Genomic DNA, 11,088 nt, shown 5'->3' with positions numbered 1-11,088 from the left:
ATCACCATACAAAATAATATGCAACAATTTTTTCTTAGAAGATAAGAAAGGGATCCATATTGTTAACAATGAAACATTATCTAACACATATATCTATAATATAGATTAGATATATAATTTTTATTAACTAAATTTTAATTTAATTATCTTTAATAAAAAAATAGAAGACGTATAAACAACACATAAAAAATATTGATTATTTATATTTTCAACCAAGTTTTTTGGTTTTTTAGCCATAGATAGTGAATCTAATTACATGCTTATCAAGTTTCATCTCTCACAAAATCCTTACAATTTGTATTCCATATTGGTTGCGTATGTGAGTGTGAATGTAACATGGAGATCTTTATCTTATTTATGTGAAAAATAAATTAGCTAAAGACAAATTATTAATTTCAAGAGAATTTAAATTCTTGTTCTACGAAGTTATCCAATACTAATATGTTAATTCTCACATACTCCTCCATATTACTCCCCTTCATTTAAATTTTTAATCATTTATCTTATTTAGTAGTAATAATTTAGTCCTTATTATTATTATTTTTTTTCTTTTAAATTGGTCGTATATCTTTTGAAAGTGCACAAGTTAGTCCTTTTTTCATAATTTTTTAATAATGTTGAAGTCGCAAACCACATTATCCTTTCCTGAATTTTTGTTTTGTTTTGTTTTTTTTTGAAAAATAAATTAAGAAAAAAAAAAAAAAAAACCAAGCAAACTTCATATCATGTTCATCTTCATCTTTATTTCTAAATCTAGAAGAAAAAAATATTAATTACAACAAATTAAGAAATTCATAACAATCTTTATCATCTAATTAAAATGAAAAACAAATCAAAAATCAAAGTAAAAAAAATTCCTAATTCAAAAGTAAACCCTAGATCTACCAGATCATCAAGAACCAAATTTCGTGGATGGTTTCTGTGTCTTTTTCTGGACAATGGATATATGGATCACCTCTCTGCGGACCAAATGTTTCAGGATTTCTAAGAGACCTCAACAATACATCTTTACCCAAAACCTTAAGACAATAAATATATAAATTACCTCTCTTATATATGTAATATTTTCTATATTTTCAGTCGACGTGAGGATAACCACCCACACTTAAATTCCAACACTTCCAACGTCGAAAAATTCAAAAATTAAATTGTGTGGAAGTATATATGGAATTGACTTTTTGAGTTTGATTTGGTTTTTGATGATTATAGTAGAACTTGGTATATTTTTTGTTTTTGTTTTGATTTTTAATTTTTTATGAGTTTAATATGAGGATAATGAAGATAATTAATATTTTTTATGAATTGCTGAATTTTATGTTTTAAAAATTAAAATTAATAAAAAAATCCAAATAAAGTGCTGACGTGGCTAGTCACTTCATAATTTTTTTCATAACAAATGAAATAAAGGATTAGGTTGTGTTCATTTGAAAAATAATAAATGATCAATTAAAATAAAAATAAAAATAAAAATCAAAGTGTTATAATTAAATAAAATTCTAATTTTGTCAAAAATTAACATTAAAAAAAATTGTCAACTATGTCTTTTTGTATTGTTGCTGTGTTGCACACAACAAGAAAACATGATTCACATCGATAATGTTAAAATATTAGTAATAGTAACTAAGTTCTTTTTTGACAGAAAAAAATAAGTAATTTAATTATTGATTGAATTTCATTTTTTTATTTGAATTAAATCATTGTTTAGAAGTAGAGAATTAAATCACTTTTCACTATACATAAAATATGTATTTTATTATTATCTCTTGAATAATAATATTTTTATTAAATTATATATATTAACTGTTGATTCATTTTTATTATATAAGTTTAAATAAAAAATAATAGATAATTCATTAAAAGATAGAATTAAAATACAATTTTAATGAAGATTAAAAATAACTAAGTTATTTATAATTTACTTTAGAAACAATGTACAAAACAAAAGATGTGTTCATGTGTGATTAAATAGATTATAGATTAGATGAAAATTGGTGTAACAACTAAGAGACTCGTAAGGACCGATCTGAATTGATGCAAATAAATAGAAGTTGGGTTCAGTCGGTACTATATATATATAGTTGAGAAGAAGGAATGAGAAAATAATTTGAAGTGAAAGTGAAAGTGAAAGATGAAGGTGCGTTCGGAAAGGGGAAAAACGAAAGTAGTGATTAGGCATTTACCTCCTTCTCTCACTGAATCTGATCTCATTCAACAAATCCATAACCGTTTCTCTTCCACCTACAACTACTTCTCTTTCCATCTCGGCAACACAAGGTTCTATTTCATTCATCTCTCACAAAACCCTAACAATTCTCTTTTATATATTCATTGCTTATGCTTACGTCACTCTCTCTTCAAGTTCTTCATCTTATCTATTTATTTATGTGAAATTCATTGTTATTATTGTAATTGTGCGTGATTTTCGAAAATTAATATCTGCAGTCTCAAGAATCAAAGGTATTCCAGAGCATATATAAACTTCAATTCTCCTGATGATGTTTTCGACTTTGCTGACTTCTTCAATGGACACGTTTTTGTTAACGAAAAAGGTTAATTTTAATTTAACTCTTTCTCATTCACTTCTTTGCTCTTTCTTTTGTTTTGTTTTTCATATGCCATAACGAATGAAACATAGCTTTTAATTGTTTTGACTTGAGTTGTTATTATGTATTCAACTTAGTGTCTGATTGGCAAGACCAAACCATTAGCTTATAAGTTATAACTTATAGCTTAATCTTATAAGCTGGTATGATTATAATAGAGCTGTTTGATAGCAATTTTCTGTCACGAGTTCATAGCGTTTGACTGTTTTTCGCAGCGTCATTGATGTTAGTAGACTTACAGATTTAACTTTCATTCTGGTATTTTGTTTATTGTAATTTTCTCTCTAAATTTTCATTGTTTTTCTTCTTAATGTTGAATTGAATGTTGGTGTGCTATGCAAAATCTTAATGCCTGATAATCTGATATTCAATCAGGTGTCCAGCATAAAGCAATAGTTGAGTATGCACCTTCTCAACGTGTTCCAAAGCCAAGTACCAAAAAGGATGGTCGTGAAGGGACTATATATAAAGGTATCAGTGTAGTTGTAATTTGTGCCATTGTGATATATAAGTGTTCTAATGCTACCTGTCTGTGTTAATCGTATGTGCTCTTCTTGTTTATGATTATCGTTTTTGATACTGACAGATCCAGACTATCTCGAGTTCCTCAAACTCATTGCAAAGCCTCAGGAACATCTTCCTAGTGCAGAAATACAATTGGAAAGAAAGGAAGCTGAGCAAGCTGGTTAGTTAGCTTTATTTTATCACTACCCTCCTTCTATAAATGTGTTTTGAAGGATCCAAATATATCATTTTAGGTTAAATGCATCTGTAGGCAAATTTCAGTACCATTCGTACCTCATATTTTCTCCTCCTTTCTAGGGGCTAGCAAGGAAGCACCTATTGTCACACCCCTGATGGAATATGTTCGTCAGAGGCGTGCTGTTGACAGTGGTCCACAGGTAAATGATTCTGGGATATTTGAGTACTTTTTCTCTTATGTTTATGTGCTCCAGGAGCATATAGTTCAGAGCTTTTAGCTTTATTGATGATAAGAAGGCTTTCCACTCATATCATTTTTTGTTTGCTTTGAGTTGGCGGTTAGGAGTATAGTGAATAGATTGTTATATTATTTTGCCATGCACATGCTTGATTGTAGAGAAATTTTCATATTTGATGTTTGGCATGTGCTCTTGATTTCTTCCCTAGTTGAGTTTTAGTTCAATCAACACAGTCTTAAAAACTGAAGATTTAGAACAATTATTTCTAAAAAGTTTAATATATATATGGAACACTTTAACTTTCCAATGACAGCAATGTTCGTAAAGAACTACAACAAAGATTTCTGCACATTATAAAGGGGTGTAGGAGCAAGATATTATGTAAGCTTATAGCTATAAATGTTTTTGATAAAGGAGAGCTATAGGGATTGAGCTTGAATTCAAGTAAGAAAGACAATTCAAAATATATTATGGATTGGTGATTTTCCCTCCTTACTTATTCTAATTCTAGAAGGTACTACGAACTGCTCTGAAGGTACTAGGTAGAGCATAATCTATTACGATTCATGCTTTAAGTGTCTCATATTCATGCGTTACGGGTTGTGGTCATTGCAATGTGAATTAATCACAACATTGCGCAAATTTTATTAAAATTATTTGTACTATCATATAATGTATAATATTGGTTGAGAGATGAAAGTCAGAACTAGGGAAGGTGAGGTAGTGTTTAGATCTTTTCTGAAAATGTGTTTTTTTGTTGCGGTTGTTTTCTATGAATTTTTATTCACGTTGTTAAAATGGGGAATAACGGTAACGACCACTACCTAAACATTTTTGTCGTGGCCATTTTCTTGGTTACAGGCCGCTTTTAAACCTTACACGAATCATAATCTTATTTTCAACCATAGGACATAGTATAACTACTCGGAAGCATATTCATATTTCATGACTTATATGAGGGAGGTTATATAAAGGACAATTATATTTTGAGTAACTAAAACTTCGGATTGGATTTCTATCTTCCGGCTTGCCCATGCTTGGGGTTACAACTGTTTCAAATGCACTTTTATTTTATTCTTTCCAACTGGTTTGTTTTGGATTTCTGATGCTTGAGCATATGCACTTTGTTGCCTTTCCCCCTTTTTGTTAGCTTCTTCTCTAAGCTTTTGGACCTTCAATGGGTCTGGTGACTTTTTATTATTGTTTAAAAATGTGCTGGTTAATACGTGCATCGTTCATTTATATAATGCTTTACATCATTATGGCTTAATCTTCCTCTCATGTTGGGTGAAATTATACTGGTATTATATATATATATATATATATATATATATATATATATATAAAAATACAAATTAATATTAGTTAAGATGGTCTCCTGCTTGTGTTAGGTTTCATTGGCAGCATCAAAAGTTGGCAGAAGAGCCAGAGCTGCTTTGCAAGGCAAGCTTGGCTTAGGTAATACCAGACGAGGATCTGAAAAGAAAAAGGTTAGCTTTGTAATCAAGTCAATCTATATATTATTTATATATATTGCTGAGGGCAATGCATAATCACTTGACTAATTTTGAATGCCATGACTTTGTTGAGAAACAATGCTGTTATTGCCTCCTTCGGAGCCTCATAATTTTAATTATTTATATTCAATGTTTAATTAGTATTTATCTTCTAAGTGGTTGAAAAATAATATTTTGTCATCTTATTTTTGCTTGGAAACATAACTGTTTGTGAACTGAAATGAAGTGTGAAATGGTTAGATATGTATATAAGCATTCATGTAGTTATCTATTAGTTTTTATAGTATATGAGTGTTCATTTACTCTATCGCTTTTCTAGCTAAGCAGACTTATTTATTTCACAGCTTCTCTCTAGTTTCGATTTCGATTTGACTAGCTTTTTAGTGGAGTAGGTCTATAACTATACATATAGAACTGTTTACATTATATCTGCTATCTTTGGTGTTGCGGGGAGCTGTCAATTTAGCCAGCTCGTAGGGCTTAGCCATGACTACAAGTGTTTGAAATAACAGATAGTAACCAATATTTTGTAGGAAAGTACCATGGAAATTTTTCAGAACAAAAACAAACAAAATCACCATATTCTTTGGGGTTACTGACTTGCAGATTAAACATTAAAATGTGGCATCACAAAGGCAAATTTGGGAGGAGAAAATATTTTGATGTAGGTTGCATTGCCATCCAAGACCCCCTTCCCCACCCCAACTGACAAGCTATAAGTCCTGTTTCAACTATATTATCACTTGAGTTTATGGGTTGTTAGAAGCATTTGTCCTTCATCTATGTCACTATATGATTTTTGAATGTCAAAGTCAGCTGCTTTTGTTTAATTTGTTTTTAGACGTTTGCATTGTTAAATAGCATAGAATAATTAAATAGCATGAAATGATAGAAAATCTATATAAATTAAATTAATCAACAACTGAAATTATTATTTTTTGATCTATAATAATTATGTAACACACTAATGATCTCATTTAATATAATATAATTTATTTTTAGATAACAAAATTATACTATTTATTTTCATGAAAGAAACATCTCTTGCATGTATTTTTGTTTTATGTGTGATATAGTTTCTTGAGCTTCAAAATCAAATTTAATTAATATTTTTCATTTACTTAATTGTGTCTAAGATTTTTTTTATAATTTTCTTTATTAAGTTTCTTTAATTAGTATTTAGCTATGTAGTCAATGGCAGATGGCGGAGCTTAGCGGGTAGCAGAACAGTAGGGCCACTGCATTAAAGTTTAGGTAAACAGTACAAGAAATTTATACAATACACATATAAAAGCACAAAAAATGAAAAATACACAAAATTAAAGACATATTCAACGCTAATAATCAAAGTTCATTGTTACCGTTATTTAAATCCAATATTAAGCTAATAAGTTTAGGGTGAAATGACCAAAATGTTTAACCAAAAAAAAAAGGGAGCAACCATAAGATGGGGCCATATGTTATTGTGGGAGCTTGAAGTGGCCGCTACTGCTACTGCCGCTATTTGGTTGTTATTTTCCTGCCACCTGGTCACTACAGCTGCTACTTCCTATGGAGACATTAGGTGTAGTTAAACACATAGACACACTCATGCATAGTAATATTATTAAAATGATTTATTAATTATGTAAACTTTGTGAATTTTCTTATACCGAAGATTACAAAATCTTCTTTTTTTATATTTCTATTTCCATTTTCTCTTATTAATAATTTAATTTCTCTATTTAATTACTATGTATTTCATATTTCATCAATAGAATAGATTACAAAGGTGTTAATAATTATTGACATCGATTAATTCATACTATGTTAGATTACATATAAAAATGAACTGGGAAAGGCGAAAGACCATACATTTTTTTTTGTTCAGTCACAAGATGGAAAAAACGTGGATTGAATAAAAAGGTGGATCCTATCTCAAATTTTTCTTAATAAAATTATAATATGTGAAGACAATTTTAAGTGCATGTCTGTTGCATGTTTCCTTGTGTGTAGGTCTAATGTAACATGGCTCCTTGTGTGTAGTTTTTAGTTTCGCTTTCAACTGCAGCATTTGCATGAATGGTCAGCCAACATCCCCAGCTAAAGAGGGGGTTGGCCCATGTAGCCCCTGGCCCAGCCCACAAAAAGATAAAATGAATGGGTTCGGGTTTAAGTCCACTCAAGAGGGATATGCACATTCAATGGGTTATGTACGGGGCCATATGGGATGGACTGTCGGCTAAACCTATTTTTTTTCCAATTCTTTCCCTTTCAATAAACAATTAAGGAACTTATTCTTCCCTTTCGGTCTATTCTATTTTATCTCATGCTGTTGTTTTTTTATCAAAGCTAAATAGTGACTCAACATTTCTCATTTTATATTTTAATTTATTTCCTTTCTCTTTTTTTGTGTGGCGACATGACCCACATGTGAAGTGGTTGTATTGACCTAGATAGAAACAAGTTATTAGTTAAACGCCTAAGAAGTAGATGGGAATTAGAATAAGGGCTCAATTAAGTTAGGGTGGTAGAAGGAAGTTTGTCTCATGTGTTTGGATACATTGTCTGATCTTCCTATTGTTGATATATAGATGTTCTATTTGTGCTTGCAAAGGCACATCTAGTGGTGCCATTTGACAATAATTAGTTTTGATTGTCAGTATGTTCAGAAGGAAAATGTCAAGAATGCTAATCGGAAAGACTCGAAAGACAAATTAGCCTTTAATGTGGTCCCGAGGCGTGAGGATCAGTCTGCTGAATCCAGTACAAAAGGAAGTTATGAAATTGAATCTTGTAAGTGGTCTTTTCTGTCTTTAGATTTTGTTAGATTAACTTTGCCTTGTGATTATCTCTCGTATACTTATTCTGTATCAGCATCCAATGTTTTTTAATCTACTTTCACCTTGTATATGCGAAGTTCTTCGTCTTCTTTCATCCTTTTGTCAATAACTCAATATGTATAAATATAATTTGCTTTTAGTTGCTTCCGTATTTGATTTCAAGATGTATGGAATGTAGTTTTGAACCAAAACAAAAGCCTCTTCCCTTATATATCCAAATCCTAAACAAAATGAAATTACGATGACTTGGGCTTTTGTCTCTGCGATTCTTCCAACTCGTAATCATATTTGTACAACACTTATGGTTTAGTTCCCGGATTGTTGTTATAAAATGGTGTATTATTGGCATGATCTGAGAGTCTGTGTAAATTGGTTGAGCTCGTATGAGTTCACCCAATATTAAAGAAACCTATAAATGGCACAACAACAATTAACATTCCAACTCCAATATAAAAGCAAAGTAGCACACCACACTAATAAAGTGTGCTAGTACTAGATAATATCATACTACATTAATGACCAACATATCATACATAAATTCATAAAAATAAGTTACCATGGGAAAATAATTAAAAAACAAGAGTTAATTTGACCTAACAACCTATGTATTATGACAAGGAGAAACTGGGGTGTGCAGAGTAATTCATTCTCAGAGGTTATCTCTATAGTTTCTTTTATTTGCTGCAACTTTCTGGTTGCATGTATAGATGGCTTCCTGTGAAATCAAGGAGTCATTCTACATGTTTTTACCACCCTCCAACGGCACCAAAGAATAGAAACTACTGCATAAATATTGGTCTCTTAATATTCCCCACATTTTCCAAACCTTTAACCTAAATCAACAAAAAATGCTTTATAGTCTATAGTGTAAAAATTTGTTCTGTTGTTTCTGAACTTTGACTTTGATTGCACGAACACTTGTCCAAGTAAAGAGCAGTGTAATGACTGTAAATTTGTATAAATACATTTGTTTCGATCCTTGTATGAACTGTTTGGCAAGACTATGAGTACAACATATGGAGAGCTCTGTAATTCAGCTTTTAAGTCTCGTTCCATGTTTCATGCATTTTAAATATTTTGGTTTTATTATTTGTGATTATATGCAGTGCATGGCATTGAAGGTTCCATCTCTGGAGTACCACTGACTTCTGACTCAGGAAAGAAAAAAATCCTCCTTCTGAAAGGAAAACAGCGGGAAATCCCTAAAGTAGGTTTAATTTTACCAATTAAATTTTCATTTCCCTACAGTACCTTGCTCATCTCCATTTCACTTACTTTTGTTAATCATCTTAACGTCTCTTATTTACTTATAAGAAAATAATGTTCTTCATACAAGCAAGGAAAAATAAAACTATATTTTTCTCCTCTTCTATGTTATGTTTGAGTTATTCTTTGTTTGGGCAGACATCGGAATTTTTTTCTGGCCTGAAATATTTTGAGTGTTACCCTTCCCTGCAAGTTAGTTTGATGCAGTAAAATCACTCAAACATGAATAAGCCCATCTTATTAAATTTGTGATCATTTCATGAACTTTTTATGGAACTTTCAGGCCACTGAAGGTATGGTAAAGCAGCAAAATGCACAATCTGCAAATTCGCCCATTTCAACTACTTCAAAACAGAACCAAAGGCGTGAAGCCAGTGGAAGGTTGATTAGGAGCATACTTCTAAATAGTGAATCTCGTCAAAGTCAGCCTACATCTGCTGCACAACATAAGATTCAAATCTTAGCTTCTGAGAATGGGAAGCGACCACCTCGTCCTTTTGGCTCAAGGTCCGGGTCAAGTGATCAAATCTCTAGTCATGATGGTGGGCAAGTTAATTCTGAAGGGGATTCTAAAAGGGCTTTGGATGAAAAGTTCATAAGAAGAGATTTGCATGGTTTGAGTATTGTTGGTGATAAAACAGAAAGACGTACTAGAAACAAGGACAGGCCTGATCGTGGTGTTTGGGCACCTCTTCGCCGTTCTGATTCTTCACCTTCTGGTAATGAGCACTCATCATCCTCACTGGCAGAATCTACACTGTCAAATCCTGAATCAGTTGAAGGTATGAATGAGTATGGTCATTGACTAGACAACAAGTTTTTACACAAAAAATAGATGATGTATTTCTGTCCAGTATATATGGATACTATGAATTCTGAAATCATTTAAAACAAATCCGAGTGATTGATATCTATTGTATGCTGGTGATTTTCTATTTTTGGCAGGAGAAGTAAAAGAAAATGTTTATTCAGGAAACAGGACTGGGGAATTCTCAGCTTCTTCAGGTGGACGTAGTAGTTCCTCTGTTGAGAATGGTTGGTGTCTCTTTACTTATGATAAACATTAGAAGGTAATTATGTGGTTTCTAATACATAAATGTTTCAATCAATTTTTCGAACTCTAGGTTCTCAGAGAAATTTTACTCGCCGTGGAGCTCCCTATACAGTGAAGGATGACTGTGCAGTCAGTTTGAGTGAAGGGAAACTATCAAAGAAAGGTGTTGCTGGGCATAGTACTCATGAGGTATACATGTCATATACTGATGTATTCTTTCCTACCTCCTTGCTTGAATCACCCTGTAAAATACTTCTCTGTCTGCACTTTGCAGAAACAAGTTTGGGTTCAGAAATCATCTTCAGGCTCTTAAAATATTTGTGGTAAGTCTTTAGTTGTTTGCAACTAGTTTATTGTTTTTTTTTTTGTCTTTTCTAACTGAGATTCAGAGCATATTGTATCAAATGGGGGATCAGTAACTCATTCTGACATAAAGATTGATCTCTTTGATAAACATTATGTGAAACTTGTGGTTAGTTATGATATATTTTTTATTTTTATGAACTGTTTTCATTCTACTTGTTGAACCCTGAGTGAATGTTGAATGAATTGTTAGTGTTCATGAAACCTTGATCTAATGTTCCTATTCTTCTAAAACAATCATGTGAATCTAAAGCAATTTTCAATATCAAAACAGCTATAACTGCTATTAAAACTGGGGAAAAGATGTGGGCACAACTAATTTAATTCTCTCTCACGGGCCTCGCCTTTCTTTACTCAACTAATCACACCCTAGAAGATTTGACAAAGGAAGACTTGTATTTATTTTTTGAACAAATATGCTTTAGTAATCACAGATGTTGCTTAAGCAGTGCTTTAAGATTATTGTCTGTATCCAAATTAGCAGATACTAGACACTCGGTCAGTGCAACAATTCCTTGAACC

At 31.6% G+C, this 11,088-nt stretch overlaps 1 protein-coding gene across 4 annotated transcripts in view; it reads left to right on the top strand.

Annotated features, from left to right (window-relative positions):
- Window positions 1-1,979: 1,979 nt before the first annotated feature.
- The window catches only part of LOC101497081 (regulator of nonsense transcripts UPF3), a 9,727-nt gene continuing 618 nt past the window's right edge, over window positions 1,980-11,088 (top strand). The window contains exons 1-13 of one of the 4 annotated variants that reach the window (XM_012715520.3): window positions 1,980-2,274; window positions 2,443-2,549; window positions 2,979-3,074; window positions 3,190-3,288; window positions 3,426-3,505; window positions 4,936-5,034; window positions 7,704-7,836; window positions 8,990-9,090; window positions 9,433-9,931; window positions 10,095-10,184; window positions 10,274-10,392; window positions 10,478-10,526; window positions 11,048-11,086. In XM_012715520.3, coding sequence (XP_012570974.1) covers window positions 2,129-2,274; window positions 2,443-2,549; window positions 2,979-3,074; window positions 3,190-3,288; window positions 3,426-3,505; window positions 4,936-5,034; window positions 7,704-7,836; window positions 8,990-9,090; window positions 9,433-9,931; window positions 10,095-10,184; window positions 10,274-10,392; window positions 10,478-10,516 — 1,608 coding nt within the window. In that variant the 5' untranslated portion in view covers window positions 1,980-2,128 and the 3' untranslated portion in view covers window positions 10,517-10,526; window positions 11,048-11,086. Of the gene's footprint in view, window positions 2,275-2,442; window positions 2,550-2,978; window positions 3,075-3,189; window positions 3,289-3,425; window positions 3,506-4,935; window positions 5,035-7,703; window positions 7,837-8,989; window positions 9,091-9,432; window positions 9,932-10,094; window positions 10,185-10,273; window positions 10,393-10,477; window positions 10,527-10,840; window positions 11,087-11,088 lie in introns of those variants that run through there. The other 3 variants (XM_004499507.4, XM_004499508.3, XM_004499506.4) reach the window with 3 other exon arrangements.

The sequence above is a fragment of the Cicer arietinum genome, chromosome 5, assembly GCF_000331145.2.
Source record: "Cicer arietinum cultivar CDC Frontier isolate Library 1 chromosome 5, Cicar.CDCFrontier_v2.0, whole genome shotgun sequence".
In the NCBI taxonomy this organism is placed as follows: domain Eukaryota; kingdom Viridiplantae; phylum Streptophyta; class Magnoliopsida; order Fabales; family Fabaceae; genus Cicer; species Cicer arietinum.
The sequence above is the reverse complement of the archived record's forward strand: the minus strand, read 5'-3'. Positions and strand labels throughout refer to the sequence as shown.